This window comes from Peromyscus californicus, unplaced genomic scaffold, assembly GCF_007827085.1.
Source record: "Peromyscus californicus insignis strain IS unplaced genomic scaffold, ASM782708v3 Scaffold_22__1_contigs__length_63687245, whole genome shotgun sequence".
Classification (NCBI taxonomy): domain Eukaryota; kingdom Metazoa; phylum Chordata; class Mammalia; order Rodentia; family Cricetidae; genus Peromyscus; species Peromyscus californicus.
The window spans coordinates 17,352,382-17,369,153 of record NW_026294525.1 but is presented as its reverse complement, the minus strand read 5'-3'; the positions used below and the strand labels follow the sequence as shown (position 1 = coordinate 17,369,153).

Sequence of the window (16,772 nt, the reverse complement as noted above, 5' to 3'; positions counted from 1 at the left end):
CAGATTAATTTGTGAGTCTAGGAGAAGTCACTGGGCGGTGGAGCCCAGAGGCCAGTGAGACAGTACTATAACACTGCCATGGAACTTGACTGCATTGTTCCCTGGACCAGACATCGTTGGTAATTTTCTCAAAGAGGAAGACAGGAAGAAGGGACATTTGAAAATCAAGCCCGTGCCCCCCACCCCACCCCGGTATTTCTGTCTGAAAACCCACAGCCCTTGTGGAAACTCAAGAGATGTAGTAGTGAAGGTGTGTGTTTGGGTCCCTACCCTTGGCCTATAAGAACTGTAGACAGCCCAGCAGGAGGTCAGGTCCGTGGGGACCTTTAAATCAATCTCTCTGTGACAGGTGTCAAGAGGAAAGGATGCTGAAAGTCATCCAGGTATAGTTTCATTGGAAGGCAGAAGCAATTAGAAGTGATTTTTCTTCATGTTTCTTTAACTGTGCGTGGTTTAAAAGAGGATTGTGCCCTTATGAACCAGTTTCCACTATTATATCAAAATGAGATAAAAGTATGGTATGGCTCTAATGCCAATTCGCTTACTCAGTTTTAAGCAGTTGGGTTGTTGTTTTTAGAACATCATGAAATTTCATTTCATGCTCCAGTAAATCTAGAATGTAATGGCTTACAGCTTTTCCAGTTGAATTTTCCTCTTCAGACATCTTTGCTTTTCCATCTTTTGAATACAGTCTGGAAATCTGCCTTGAATGACAGTTCAGATTATCCCTTCGCCCCTGCCCATTCCCCCACCTGTCTTTAAAGCCATTCTAAAGTGAACTAGACGTGATGGGGCCTGATGAGAGCTAGGAGCATTTTTAAAAAAGACCTCAGTGCCTCTGTCTTGGCTTCTTCCGATCTATCGCATGCTCCTTCCACCCTGGGAAGTTGTTTCCTTATAAACCTTGTGTTCTGTTTTAGCTGAGAAGGTGGCTAGGGGTGAGGCTGTAAACTCAGAGGTCTGTACTTGGCTTCCCATGCACAAGGCCTTTGGTTCAATTCCAGTCACAGAAAGGAAGAGAGGAAAGGAGAGGAGGAGACGGGAGGGGAGAGGGATGGAAAAGGAGGAGGGGGTAAGAGGGAGGAGGGAGGGAAAATAGAAGGAAAGGAAGAGAGAGAGAGAGCGTGCAGGAAGGGCCAAGGCAGCTGGCACACATCACCACCATTCCAGGCTTGCACTGCAACAGAAGTCTGTCCTGGCTGGCTGTCCTCTCTTTCACCAATGCCACAGGCATCTGCAGCTTCTCTTAACCTTGGGCCTGAAAGTTCCACTCAAGAGCCCTCCCAGACGGCCTTCATTTACAGCCCGCTGCCGAGCTTCTGCCTAAAACACATCCACGTTCCTTCCGATTTGTTTTTGTTTTTTTTCACATCAGAAGCATGAAAGTGCTTAATGTTTCTCATTAACATTTAGTTCCAACTACAAAGACATGTTCCTGCCACAACAAGAACTTTCAAAACTATATGGTACATTTTTTAAAATATATTTTTTTCTTCCCAGGTTGGCTTTGCAAGTTTACTGTGTCTGTAATGTTTTTACAGTACATAAATGGTAATACCAAGCAGTTGCCACTCTGTTGTAAAGCCCTGTGACTTTACCGTGGCATTGTTCCCTCAGATGGCCCTGGCGTTTCTAACATTCAGTTGGCAATTTCGAACTTAGATAACTTAAATAACCAACTGGGCCTCCCCTATGAGCGGGATTTGAACTTTCATTGCGTTTTTTCCTTAGGCCTTTGCTTAAGGCACACTGTTGGATATACTTGCAAATATGTGGCCTGCTCTCTAGCACACGTAGTGTAGATCTTATAGTTAATGGGGAAAGGAGGAGGCAGTTTACCTCCCTCCAACACCTGCTGCCACCCAGTGCTCAGGGTTGCCCAGATCGAGGGGATCAAATTTGCAGGGGGCATGGCACTCACACTGGGGGAATTGACAGCATCCTCAGGACTTCATCTCACAGTCCCTGACTCGGGGATGGTTATTTTGAGTAGCGCTTCTCATTAACTTGGCTTCTTAATGCCTGGGCAGAAGGTTAAATATCTCCCTTATCTTGCATGTTCAGCCTCCATGACCAACTTCATCATTCACGGTCCTGGAAGGGTTTATCAAAATGTCACTGTGGTTAACATTCCAGAGAAAGCATCCAACTTGCTGGCTCTGGGGACTCACGGTCAGGTCCCTCATCAAGACCGATGACAGTGATAGAGACAGCACCGAAACCAAACACAGGCTACAATGGACTCTGTCCTGTTAAAAATCCATTTAGAATGACCAATAAGAAAGAAAAACGGAGGGGCTGCTTCACATCTGTAATTGTACTCATCGTACAGTACAAACTGCCAGGGATTGCTGTGTGTTGCATGTGCTATAAGCAGCCCTACACAACAAATTCACTGCTATAGTTCTCTCCATCCTCACAGTCAGCCGATAAGAGGTGGAACTGAACACTCTGAAACTTCAGGAAGCCAAGCGACAGATGAATATTATGCAATGGTCAAGGAAATTAGAGGAATTACATTATATAAAGTTTATATAAATGTCATAGAGCTGGTGGAACTGAAGCCTCAGCACGAGAAGGAAGAAAACTGACCCCCTGGGCATCTGAACTTGCATTGAACTCAGGGAAACAGGGCCCCCAGTCACTAGTCAGTTAGGATGCCATCTCATATTATTTAGAGTTGTAGAAACAAACAAACAAACAAAAATCCTGTGAGTAGGAATGGTTTTTTGTTTTTGTTTTTGTTTGTTTGGTTGGTTGTTTTTTTTTTTTGGTTTTTTTTGAGACAGGGTTTCTCCATGTAGTTTTGGTGCCTGTCCTGGATCTCGCTCTGCAGACCCAGCTGGCCTCGAACTCACTGACCTTACTCTGCCTCCAAAGTGCTGGGATTAAAGGCATGTGCCACCACCGCCCGGCTTGAAATGTTGTGTTTATATGATATTCAGACATCATATCTTAAAATGTGCTGCAAATTAGGGCTTGAAAGGCTGGGTGTGGCAACTCACACCTGTAAATTCTAGTAGTTGGAAGGCTGAGGCAGGAGGATTTGTGTAAATTTCAGAGAAGCCTGAATACAGAATAAGGTCTTGTCTTAAAGAGTGGTGGACTTGGAATAATTGGGGATAAAGAAAAATGCATGTGATAATTTAAATTTCAAAGAGCATAAAACTAAATAAAATATAACCAATGTATTTGTAATTCATATGCATAAATAAAAACACTGAAGGGAAATGTGTTACTATAGTAATATTTGTGGCTTGATTAAAAGTCATTTTAGTGTCTCAATTTTTCCATAAGTTTTCCTAAAACTTGCCAACCTCTATCTGTTTATGTATGTATATATACATATGTAAGCGTTTGTGTATGTAGATATATGAATTTTTAAGTTGAAAACTACTCCTGTCTCTTAGAAAGGTTCAAGCTATAGAGGACAAAGTGCCTCCCTCAGGCTTTATGATAACCCTATGTATAACTGCGTAAGTAACCTGATTACTGGGAAGCACGCTAGCCACCATAAAAAGTCAGGTGGAGAATTTCCCCGTGTCTCTGCCATTGTCTGGGGCGTCAGCCGTTGACCTAACATCAGGGGTAGATTTCAGCAGTGAACTTGAGCACACTGAAGGAGAAATAAATCTCTCCAGGGGAGCCTCCTTTGTGTGTGTGTGTGTGTGTGTGTGTGTGAGAGAGAGAGAGAGAGAGAGAGAGAGAGAGAGAGAGAGAGAGAGAGAGAGAGAGAGAATGTGTGCAAGATAAATAACACTAGCCTTCTAGAACCATGCAAATGATGAGCAATGTAAGCGATGAGCAATGAAGAATTCCATATCCCACCTACTGTCAAGCCCCTAGAACTGCCAAATGCCAAAGGAACTTACTTAGAAAGGCAAGGCTGATCTTTCTCCTAATCATCTTGGTTTCTTCTTTCTTGTCTTAAGACGGAGTCCCACTGTGTAGCCCAGGCTAGCCTGAAACATGAGCTGCTCCTGCCTCCGCCTCTTGGGTGTTGAGATAACAGTTGCATGCCACCCTGCTTTGTTTGATCTCTGTCCCGGTAGGTCACCTGTTTTACCAGGGTGTCCTCATCAGCCATTGACCTGGGCCTCCCTCCGTACTCTGACACCAGACAAATGAGCGGAAGTACAAAGAGTAACCACATTTGTCAGGCCTGATTTCAAGTAAAAAAAACAATAATATACTGCCCGCAAAGAGGTACATCTTACTGACAAAGCCATGACGAGCCTTCCAGGAGGACTTTTCTTCCAGACAGTTTTTAAACAGAAATTCATTCTATTGTTCCTACGTGTCTGGGCCTGTATCTGACGGCAGAACACTATTTTGAGAAGCATGTAGGTGTGTTTCGGGTAGTAGAGTCTTTCAAAGCTGTGTTGACGGATTTGGGGTAAAGTCTTGGGGAGAAAATACCTGGACGCAATTTATCCTCTGTCTACCCAATCTGGGTGCCAGGGAAAGCCAGCTGCTAGCTCCCTGACCGAGAGAGGCACTGGGGTGACCCCGTGCAGATCCCTCTCGGCATGTGAATGGCACCAGGAGGGACAGGGTGTCTCTCCCAGCCCTGGTGCTTGGGTCTAAGCTTTAGGATCGCCATGTGTAGTTAGAAGGCTGCAGTGGTCATCAACACTGCAGATCCCCAGACCCGTGAACAGCCCCTGCAGGTGCTGGTATCCATCCTAGGTTATCTGTTGACCCAGAGGATTCTTCTGAACCTACAACAAATACGCATTTGCTCAGTCCAAAGATCAAAGCTTGTGGTGCCTCTTCTTGCCGCTTCTCTGATTTTCTGTTGGAAGGAGGCCCACCAGGTCCCTGGGAAATCAAGGATTTTCCCAGGTGGTATAGCAGAACTGTTACATGTCTGATGGTCTGTCTATTGTTTGCTCCTTCTCGGGGGTGAGTCTATGTTTCCAGCTCTTACAGGTTCTCATATTCTTTGCATTGGGCTTAGTAGGTATACAATACAGCATCAATCAATGTGTGTACTGAGTCCAGGCAAGTCCTGGCAACTAATTACCAACACCATCGCCCCACCAGCCACTACCCCACCCCAGCTGCTGCCCCTGCTACAGCCCCTACCATGGCCACTGCCTCCTTAGCAGTTTTAGCAGGTTCCAAGATAACTGATGTTGGATCACCCAGGTAGGAGTTACTCCAGCAGGCCACCCTCTATCTTGATCTTTATGGAGTCGAAATCCACCTTTGTGACATTTCTAAACCTACATGCCCCACGGCAGGCCACTGACCAGCTTGCCTCCATCCCAAAATGGACAACGCTCTTTGGGGTCTTTTCGTGGACTTTCGGTGACCCACTCCACACAAGCCAAGTGCCTTCTCCTCCTGGTTCTTTTGATTGAGCCCCTGCTTCCAAGTATCAAAGCAGATTTTGAGTGTTAAAAAGCTTCATTTTCACTCATCAAAGGAGCCTCGCAGTTTGGGGGAATGGAGAAAACCATGTAATTTGCATTTGGCTGCACAGAGCAAAGGTTCTCTTGAAATTCAAAGTGATCTCAGCTTAATTTTTAGTTATTTATACTTCTAGTTGTGAAACGAAGACCAAAAAAAAAAAAATCCTCTCTGTTTACTTTACCAACCTTAAGCTCAGAGAAGGCCAGCAGTGAAGTGCCTCCCCCCACCCCATCCACCCCCTTTCTCTCTCTTAATTGCCATACCTCCAAGAAGCTGACCTTCGCATGCCATCAATCATGCGAGTGGTACATCAAAAGCTGCTCCTGTCAGCCCCGCCCATCACTGTGAAGTCGAAGTGACACACATTCATTTCCGCCGCTTGCAGCTGCAGGGCAGCCCTAGCTGCCCTGCAGTTGTATTTCATGTGTCTGAACTGTGTGGCCGCCCTGCATAATTCAGGAAATGAGTTTACTCTATCTGTGACACACATCGTGTTCACACGGTTTCCGTGGCAGCCAGCACGGTGCCAGGCTCTGCAGGAATTGCTACCCTTGCAGGCCTGGGGCTCATGCCCTGGTGCTCCCTCAGCCCCGGGGCGCATGTCCTGGTGCTCCCTCAGCCCCGGGGCGTATGCCCTGGTGCTCCCTCAGCCCTGGGGCGTATGCCCTGGTGTTCCCTCAGGCCCGGGGCGCATATCCTGGTGCTCTCTCAGCCCCGGGGTGCATGCCCTGGTGCTCCCTCAGCCCCGGGGCGCATGTCCTGGTGCTCCCTCAGACCCGGGGAGCATGCTCCCTCTCCCGCTACCTACTGCTCCAGTTCCACCCCACCTGATGGTGACTTTCATCACACCTGTCACCTGAGAAAGTGTGCTTCTCCTTGCGTGCTGGAAATTTCTGTATGTAATCCAACCTGGGAATAATAAAAATGCAGATATTAAAAACAGAATGCTCGTTTAAGGCGTCAGGGCCTCTCGTCAGTCACGGCTCAGCTAACCGGAAGCTGAAAAATGATGCCTATCTTTTGATGATGCTTGCCCCCAACCCCGGTAAAACTTGACCTCACTTACGAAGCTCATATCCATTTCTTGCGCATGACCTCTGCCGCAACAGGTTAAAACAAGTCTAGATTGGTGAGGGGGAGGTCCATCTAGTCACTGTGGAGTATTCATTCTCTCAAATGGAGAAGGGGAGCCGCAGAGTCTGTCCAGCATCAAAACACAGCTCCAGTCAGCAACGAGGTTTGGTTCTTTTACACTGGGTTAACCATCTCCAAGGTCATAAAGCAAGGCCTCTGTCCTCCGCCGCAGCTGAGTTTACACACTGTTTCCAGATTGTTTATCCTGGCCCAGAACCAAGGCAACAACATTTCCATTATACATGTTTGACAGACTAAGAGGGGCAGGAGTGGAGGCTGCAAGGGGCAGGTTTGTGATTTCTTTTTGTATTTACATCAAAGGGACTTTTTAGAGTCCCGAAGATTATGAACCAGTCTAAACATCGCGTCCATGCAGCAGAGGTGGAGAGAGTTGAGGCTTTTGCCAAATGTCCAGATCTGGGTCAGTAAAGCCAAATCCATTCATAGCCTCATCTGGAGTTAAACACATCACGCTTGTTACCACACAGTCTTACACACAAGCTAGGTTCTTGGTGAGCAATATTTATTCTCATGTTTGAACACTGAATGCCTAGTGTGAGTAGGGTGGCACCCTGGAAGGGCCAGGTGTTGGTACAGATCTGAACATTTTGCAATGGCCCCTGCATTCCATGTAGTGGTGACATGGTACTGAACCAGGGTGAGGTTCCCTAAGCCCTGAAGGACTGACTTGTCTTGCTGGGCAGTCTTTCCCTTGAAAGCTCAATTTTCTGAGGATGTTCCCTGGAGCACAGTGTGACATCTTCCACAAGGAAATATTCAAGGCTGACCAAAAGGACCCCATTTAAATTATATCCACAGCGGGTCCCTTGGCACAGAGCTATATAGGTGTGATCTGAATGAATGTTTTACTTCTATATTTGTCTGTGTATGTGTGTGATATATATGCACATGGGTGTATATACACATGTGTACAATGTGCACACATGGAGAGAGACAGAAATTGACATCAGATGTCTTTTTCAGTTCTTCTCCATGTTATTTATTGAGTCAGGGTCTCTCGCTGAACCCAGAGCTTAACAGTTCAGCTGGTCTAGCTCCCTGTGTGCCCTGAGAATCTCCTGCCTCAGCCTCTGGAGCTTAGGGATTACAGGCAAACTGTCACTCCTGCCCAGCCTCTCTTTAAAAAAAAAAAAACAACAGCATTTTCTTGTTCTGATGGAAAAAAACAACAACATGAAAAAGTATCAAAAATGGTGGCCAGCCAAATCATTGAGCACCATTGATACAACAAAAGAGTCCCACAGATGTCCCTCAGACCAGTGGTGCTTGGATTTCTTCAGTTTTTGCCTATCATTATAATACACTTAGCACAATTTATTAACTGTAAGGTGATCTGTCAGCACAGATAGTTAAGTTTGTGGCAAACCATCCCTTATGGTGGTAATTCTTCAGCTTTACTGTTTGTGAAAGTGACCTGTCACCATTACATGGTTTCTTCAACAGAACGGGGTGGGGGGGGCAGATTCCATGACCTGTCCAGAGCAGCCGTGACTTCCCCAGCCTACCTCAAGATTTCTAGACATGGAGGTTTGTAGGGAAGAACCTCAGGCGGGAAGGGAAATTAGCAAGCAACAAACAGCCTATGTAACACCCAGAGTTGCCCTTGGGGTTAATCCAGTCTTCCTGATGGATTTCAAATGCAGGTTTCAAGTCAACAGACCCGTGTGGACCGTTATTATAGTCCAGGCGTGGAGATGGGCACTGGGGAGCTAACACTGAGAAAGACACAGTCCCTTTCATTCTGAAAAGACTTTTACTGGCTGCTCCCTTTTTCAGCAGATTCTCCCGGACTCCCCACAGCACTGCCTCCCCCCCACCCACGTTAGAACACTCAAGCCCTTCTCTTTGACCAATCCCCTTAATGCCAGAGTACACACTGGGCCAGGAGAAGTGGGTGGTTATAGATTTCCACTCCATTTGGAAATTAATAGCCTGTGATACAGCCAGAAGGTGCTAGGAAGGAATCAGAAAGCCTTCTTTCCAGGCTCAGGACTTCACACACTCGGCTTATCACCTTGAGCCGGTCTCTCAGGTCCTCGGTGCCTGCTGGTGAACTGGGCAAACTGGAGATCTCTAAGGTAGGCAGGTATGAAAGCCTCATCTTTATGCAGAGTATGTAAGACAAATCCACCAGTACTGGCTTCTGACTGTGGAGAGGAAGTACTAATGTCAAGAAGCAAACCAGAATGCCTTGCCTTCCCCTGCCCGAGGCCACCAGTTCTGTGGGAGGGGGAGGTGTTCCCCTCGCCTGGGAGACCAGCTCCACTTCAGCATGGAGATGGTTAAAACTTGGCTCAGCTTGTCAGAGTCTCAGACTCAACTTCTAGCTTCTCTGCTTTCCGGCTCTGTGAGCCTGAGCAGGCTCCTGGATTCCAGAGTCCCCGTCTGTAAAGGTGATAAATGACCCCATAGTACTGTGAGTGGGGGTTCACAAGAATCAAAAACCTGTGTGTGTATCTCACAGAGCCTGGCACAGGGCAAGCTGTCAGAATGTCTGGGGATGGTGGTGGTGACAACGTCCCATTCACTTTCTGCAGTCCCTGCACCTGGCACTAAATGGCTATTCAATAAATATTTGTAGAGAGGGGAATGAGGTGGCAGTGGACACACCAAGGAGGCCTGATTGGAGGGAGCATCAACATAAAATGCTTGCTTTCTCGGTGTATAAAACCCAGAGTTTCTAAACCTCTAAAGCAGGGGGACTGGAGAATTCCTATAGCAATGAGGCAGGTGACATAAAATAAAGACCTGGCACTTAGGGTCTGAGTACACCATCTCTCTCAGGGGGATAGTCATGCCAAGTTCTATGGCCTCCCTCTAAGAAATTCATATTCCCCATGAAATAGACCAAGTCCTTACAACTAAGTCAATTTCTAAACAAATACTCCATGGGCCAAATGCACTGCCAGACTGACCTTGGCATTGCCTCCCCACCTCCTGCCTTCATGGAAAGGGTTCTGGCTTAGATTCTTCATTTGCAAATGTCTCCAGTGAGTGTGAGAGCCATGCATCTTTGGAAGTTATCAAAGGGTGCCCGTGGGTGCCTTTCGCTTCCTAATGGTTGTATTCTGATGTCCAGGATTGCTACAGCTAGCAAGCTCAAGACCAGCCTAGGATACCTAAGTCCTTGCCATAACCCCACCCCCACAAAAATGAATTTGGGAGAGAAAGAGCCAGTTCTCTCTCTCTCTCTCTCTCTCTCTCTCTCTCTCTCTCTCTCTCTCTCTCTCTCTCTCTCTCTCTCTCTCTGTGTGTGTGTGTGTGTGTGTGTGTGTGTGTGTAACATACTAAGGAGTAACATACTAAGGAGATGGAAATACACTTGGGGATCTCTTGCTACCCAAGAAAGGGTCTTTCTAAACTCTCATCGCTGAAAGTGGGAAATTCCCCTTTGCTTTCTCTGCCTGTTCTGAAGAGTTTGCAGACAGACAGACAGACCGCTTGGCCTCGTGTTTGTTATGACCAATGTTTCCCCAAAGTGGGTACAGTTATCAGGACAGTGGTGTAACTGTGTGGAAAGACCCCTTGGGATCTCACTGCAGATTTCATTGCCTTATAAAATGTGGATAAAGTAAGACAGTACGAAGGAATTTGAGCAGAGTCCCCAGAGCCCTGGCTGCCTGGAAGCAGATGTGCTGTCCTGGACTTACTCCATGGATACTATTAAAATGTTGCTAATTCCACTGAAGCCTTTTGTTAAGAGACTCGATGGAAAACATTTCCAAATGGTTTCATACCTAGTAATAATTGTGGCTCTGTTATTTTAAGAACAGTGTAAGGTGCTAAAATTCTTTGTTGGCTGCTGGAATGGTTACAGTCTATTGACCTACCTCCTACCGAAGTCATTAGGATGACCCAGCATGTGCTCTGTGCACTTGCTTGTGGGATTTGAGGGGCTAATAAATAACACCCACTTTCTCACGCCTGGGTTTTCAGCTAATTGATAAATGCACACTGGAGATAGAGAGATGGCAGTCCAGATGCCAGCTTTGCCAAATGAAGGTAGGCAAGAAAATGACTACATGTGTGGCATGAAGTCACGCACCATCCTACAGGATGTGCGGTCCACAGACAGGCACCTGCCCCAGGGAGCAACATTTTTTTTTTTTTTTTTTGGTTTTTTGAGACAGGGTTTCTCTGTGTAGCTTTGGTGCCTTTCCTGGAACTCACTCTCTAGCCTAGGCTGGCCTCGAACTCACAGAGATCCGCCTGCCTCTGCCCCCCGAGTGCTGGGATTAAAGGTGTGAACCACCACTGCCCAGTGAGAGCAACTTCTTCGTCTCCTTCCCCAGTACACAAATAGGAAACATGGGTACAGTGTACGTGGCTTACCTCTGTAGCTAGAGTTTTCCTGCCTGGCCCACAGTCAGGACAAATCTCTCTCACCTGCCAGTCCCACAGCCACTCAGACCCAACCAAATAAACACAGAGACTTATATTGCTTACAAACTGTATGGCCGTGGCAGGCTTCTTGCTAACTGTTCTTACAGCTTAAATTAATCCATTTCTATAAATCTATACCTTGCCACGTGGCTCGTGGCTTACCGGCATCTTCACATGCTGTTTCTCATCATGGCGGCTGGCAGTGTCTCTGACTCAGCCTTCCACTTCTCAGCTTTATTCTCCTCCTTGTCCCGCCTATACTTCCTGCCTGGCCAATGGCCAATCAGTGATTTGTTTATTGACCAATCAGCAACACACTTGACATACAGACCATCCCACAGCATACCTCCCTGGAGAGGAGTGGGAACAGAAGACCAGGAGCACTAGCTGAGAGCCCTTCTGTGGGCGAGAAGAAACGTTATCCCTCCCCAAGTCTGTCTTTCCTGCCTGCATCCTCTCTGCTTAGTCCTCTGAAATATTCAGCCAGTGGCTGCATTTTTACGTGATTTTTGTAGCATTCCCCAGATTCATTTTAGAACAGTTTGGCTCCAATCGTTTTACTAATAAATAATAAAATCACAAGAATCTAAACTGACATGGTGGTGCACACCTTTAATTCCAGCCCTGGGGCTGGGGGTGAGGTGGGGCAGAGAAGCAGGTGCATCTCTGAGTTAGAGGCCAGCCTGGTCTACATAGTAAGTTCCAGGACAGCCAGGACTGCATAATAGACCCTGTCTCAATAATAATAATAATAGTTACTATTATTATTATTATTATTATTCACAAGAACCTCTTCTTCTTCCTCTTCCTCATTCTCTCCTCTCTTTTTGTAGAAGACAAACACAACAGTGTCCCTTTATTTATTCATTTTCATTGGCACAGGGTCTCACTGTACTAATAAACTAACTGCCAACTCTAACATGATCCTCCCTCCTAGTCCACTCAAGTGGTGGGGGCCTACCACACCTGCCTTTTACCCAGTTTGGAACACACTGGAGGAGACTGTAAACAAGTGAGTTCTTTTTCTCCAGTCTAGAAATGAGACACCTGGCCATATCCCGGGGGACATCTTCTCTTTGTTGAAGGTCCGATCCCAGGCAGGCACACACACACACACACACACACACACACACACACACACACACACACACACACCCTGGTTGCTCCTGAGCCAAGGCCTTCCTGGATAGTTGCTCATGGACTCCCTGGTTCTTTTCCAGAGCATAGGAAACTTGGCAACATGACTGTGACCGTGAAGAAAACTGTCCCCTCACCCGAGGCCCTGCAGATCCTCTACCAGAGAATGAGGTACGAGTACGAGTTCTACCACTACGTCAAAGAGCAGTTCCACCTGCTGAAGCGCAAGCTCGGACTGAAGTCTCGCACCAGACCTCCTGTGCGACCACAGTTCTTCATTCCCACCCCTCTGGAGACCGAGGAGCCAATCGACGACGAGGAACAAGATGATGAGAAGTGGCTGGAAGACATCTATAAGAGGTGATACCAGCGTGATGTCGCCACCGTGGCTGTGTCCCCACTTCCCAGAAAGTTCTTTGGGGAAGAAAAATTCTAAAGGGACTTGCGTTAATGCTCGGGTGCATTAAAAAGAACAAAACATTCCCACATGTTGGGGTCATTGGGAGATGCCCGGTTTTGCGGGTTTTATTTGTTTAATTTTATTCTGTTTTTTTTTTTCTTGCCTCCTTGAGTCTTTCCAGATACACTAGATTGGTCCAGCACAAGGCACCTCATCATAAAACAGCCTTCCCCATGCCCTGCCCACCCCTTACAGTGAGAGAAGAGGGAGAAATGTGTCCTCCAGCCCAGTCATTTTATCATTTTATCATAAGGTGTCTCCAAAAACATTACTTCTGCGGTAGATGTCCAGATTTGTATCTTGCCGTAGAAACAACCATTTCGGGGGGGGGGGAGTCTAGAAGCATCTGGTAGTAGAAAGGGGACCGATAGGAACACGAGGGAGGGTCCCCTGCAGGATGCAGCCTCTGGTCTATCTCAGGGGACGCTGTCACCAAGAACAGAGTACTTGTTGCTGAGAACATAAGACAGCTCCGGCACCCACCTTCCCAACCAATCAGAGCCGGGGAAATTTGTCAAGATCAAAGTGCACCGATGCTAAGCTGCACCGAGACATTCCATTTTCAAGTGTCATTCTGTTTGGAAGGAGAGTAATGAGGAACGGCGTTTGCCTATTATGTCAAGTGTGGGCGGGACAGATCAAATGTGAGGGCCGTGGGGCATCAGGAGAAGGCCGTGGCCACCTGAAGCCTCTCTACCCCCTGGGTGGTTCCAAGTGGATGCACCGGAAACTGATTTACCTTTGACCTCGATATTTATGCCAGGAATCCTAAGCGTGGCTGTCCACCAGGCACAGATCCCCCAAGCACACTCATAGCCAGATTGTGCTTTACAGAATTTGGTCTCTTTCATAACTTCTAGACCTGCAAGAGCTGCTGTTATTCAGTAACAAAGGGCCCTCCCTAAGTCCTGTGTAAACAGCAGTTTGAATCATATTTTACAGAACCTGCTTGCTCCCGATAATCTTTCCCAGGGATATCAATGCCAGAGACAGCAAGACTTCTGGACAGGGCACTGCTCAGCCAGCATTTGAGTAGGTTGGCAACCCCTTGTGACCTGAGTAGACACTGGGAAAGCCTTTTGCACCAAAATATGCCTTCCACTTCTTCCCTCCCGCCAATTCCCTACCACCCATGATACTTCCGTTCCTTGGATTGTGTCTGTCTTTTAAAAAGTCCTGAAAAATGCATATTCTCCCTGTTGGATGTTGTGCAACTAGCTGAGAGCCAGAGTGCGGTGGGTGGCAGCAGGAAGGACACCAGTGACAACTTGTATCTGCCTCAGGTTTACCCCAGAGCCGGCCCTTGAAGAGCACTAGCCAAGTAAGTTAGCTTATACAGGACTCCGACTTGACACAAGCCACGTGTTCTCTGCTTCGCAGAGGCCATCAAGTCTCTCTGGCATTTTTCCCCTTCCTTCACTAAAACTGGACACGAGCCAAAGTCTAAAGCCAGTCCTTTTGAAAACTGTCCAGTGCATACTGAAGCTGCTTCATCATGAAATGCATTAAGAAGGCTCCAGCCCACGGGCATCCAGGGAAGGGCAGGAATCACAGAGACGGAAGTCCAGTACTAGCCACTCATGAGCCTCCTTTCTGCCTCAGAGAACTGGGACAGGATGTGAATAATGGAACTGTTCACAGAGGGGGAAATAGCCTTTATGCTGTTCAGAGAGACCTGAGCCTTCCCCTTAATCAGACTTTCCAGAGCAATCTAGAAAACAGCCACCATTCTCCAGACGAGTAGAAGAGCAGCAGCAAGGTACTTGGCAGGTCACGTCCATGACATCGCATATACAGAGTGTCGGTGAGCTTACACACCCAGCGTGCAGTCTCACAGTCTGAAGATGAAGTTGTATTGGCTTGTTTTTCCCTGCTCTTAAGACACCAGGACAGCTGGTTGCTCATAAAGGTCCCCTTCTTCCTAGAAGTTTGCACAGCACTTGCTGTGTGCTCCAAGGCATTGATTCCCACCCATGGTCACTGTCACTTCTCAGGAGAGGGGGCTATTATTACTTGCAGGACCCTCGTGGTGTCTTATCCCAGCACATAGCCCACCCCTAGATCCCCAAAGTCAAGGTACTTCATCAGCTCACCTGGGCCTTGGCCCGACATAGTTTGTACTTCATGAAATATATTGTACATTTTACATAGTTTAATTTAAAAAAGAAAATGCATTTTAAGCTAGTTTGGTCCTTGCCTTATTTATTATAACCTTTCAGCACATTCCAAGTTTTTAGTTACTCAGGAAGGAGTTAATTAAAATGATTTTATTTTGGTCAGATGGATGTTTTTTAAAAGGAAAATTATTCTTATGAACCCTCAGCTGACTTCCTTGAATGCTGTAAAAGTGCTTGTAAATCTTTTTTTTTTTAAGGATTAAAAAATGGTGTTTGACATTGATGGGAATTTGAAAATATATATGGAACTAAAGCATTAGCTTAGCTTAAACAAAAAAACAATCTGTGTTTGAGGTGAAGTGTTCCTTAACTTATTCATTACCCATAGAAATAAATGAATATAAATAAGTTGACCTTTTTCTGTTATTTTGATGGTTGGAAATTAAAGACTTCCCTCTTTCCTCAAGATGTGTTGTTGTTTTTTAATGTGTGTCCTTGAAAAATCTATCAACTTTCATCCTTGTAACTATATGATCCCCCCACCAAAAAAAAAAAAAATCCAAACACACACACACACATATACACCAAAATTCATTAATTAAAAACCCCTGCTAAAATCTTGAGTTAGCCATTCATTCATCTAGTTGTATGTGTAAAATACTAAAAAATTGGCTCTATTTCTATGCGTGCTGATCAGCTTAGTGTCCATCTGCTGAGTGTAGTGTGATTACTTTTCAGTTGCTGTGATAAAGTACCATGCCCAGAAGCAGCTTAAGGAAGAAAGGCTTTACCTTAGTTTATGGTTCTAAAGGGGTAGTCCATAATTGTGTGGGAGTCATGGCAACGGGCAGGCATGGGAGCAGGAGCAGGAAGCTTACATCACATTGTTTTCAGAGAAGTAGGGCAATGCTACAAACTTCCAAAGCCCTACAGGGATGTACTTCCTCTAGCAAAACTACACCCCCTAAAGGTTCCATAACTGTGGGAGGCTAGCTCCCATCTTTTAAAGGGTTCCTATGAAGAGGAGAGAGGAATAAGAAACTTTTAGATAGGAAGATAACGGAGAGGAGATGGACAGAAACACAGGATAACTTTGGGAGGACCTGGATCAAAATCCACTGGCCCCTTCTGGCTCTTCAAAAGGACTTTTTATAACAATGCTAAGGGGCGGGGCAAAAGACCTCCCCCTTGCTAGATCAAAGCATACCGCACAGCCAAGTGTAGACCCTTCCAAACACCTGGTAAACATGCCCACCCTCTTATGGTCAAATTATCCTCTTATGCAGCCCTGCTGGGTAAAGCAAGCTCAGATTCTCAGAACCTGAGTAAGTTCTCACTAGGAAACCTTTGTGGGTTTCTACACAGAACCTCCCAAAACAGTGCCACCACCTGGGGACCAAGTGTTCAAATACATGCCCATGGTGTGGGGAAGCAATAGTCATTTCAGCCACACCGTAAGTATCTACAGTGTGTACTATAGGGTAGGAAAGGAAGGACCTGCCTCATCTCTCAGTGTGTAAGCTCACTGGAATCACGGGAGTGCAGAGCCTCAAAGGCTGATTATTCTACCTTGCCGGTGAGTGGTCTTCATGCTGGAAGCACCTCTCTAGGAAGTGTTAATGCTGTGGTGCAATGGAATTTAGAGAGAGAGAGAGAGGGAGGGAGAGAGGAAGAGAGAGGGAGGGGGGTAGGCAGAGACAGTTGTGTACTACATTCCAGCTACAGGGGACTATTGTGTAGAAGAATCAGAATCTGGGTATTCACTGCAAGAAAAGTCTATTTTGATAATACTGTTTAAGAAATCTGAGTGTCTCCTCAACAGGTGGTAAGTGGAGAGGGCTCTTTATTGTTTCATGCCTTTTTTTTTCTGTAACTCAGGAAATTGAATTTGACTGAATGAAATTTAAAATCCAGAGAACTGCAAAAGGCTGGTTGTGCCACATCTGCATGGCTTGCTTGCTCTAAACTTCCTTACGTGAAGTTCTAAAGTCAGTACCCACGGGTTAATCTAACGAACTATTCGGTTTTCAATCACTTTTTTTTTTTAATAAAAACTGTATTCCTTCACTGACAACAGTCACATAAAGAAGACTTTCTTTGGG

General features: G+C 46.2%; 1 protein-coding gene across 1 annotated transcript in view; it reads left to right on the top strand.

Moving 5' to 3' along the window:
- Positions 1–15,136, top strand: part of Ust (uronyl 2-sulfotransferase) — a 284,603-nt gene extending 269,467 nt beyond the window's left edge. Inside the window, exon 8 of the mRNA XM_052750995.1 lies at positions 12,177–15,136. Coding sequence (XP_052606955.1) covers positions 12,177–12,457 — 281 coding nt within the window. The 3' untranslated portion in view covers positions 12,458–15,136. The remainder of the gene's footprint in view (positions 1–12,176) is intronic.
- The last annotated feature ends 1,636 nt before the right edge of the window (positions 15,137–16,772 follow it).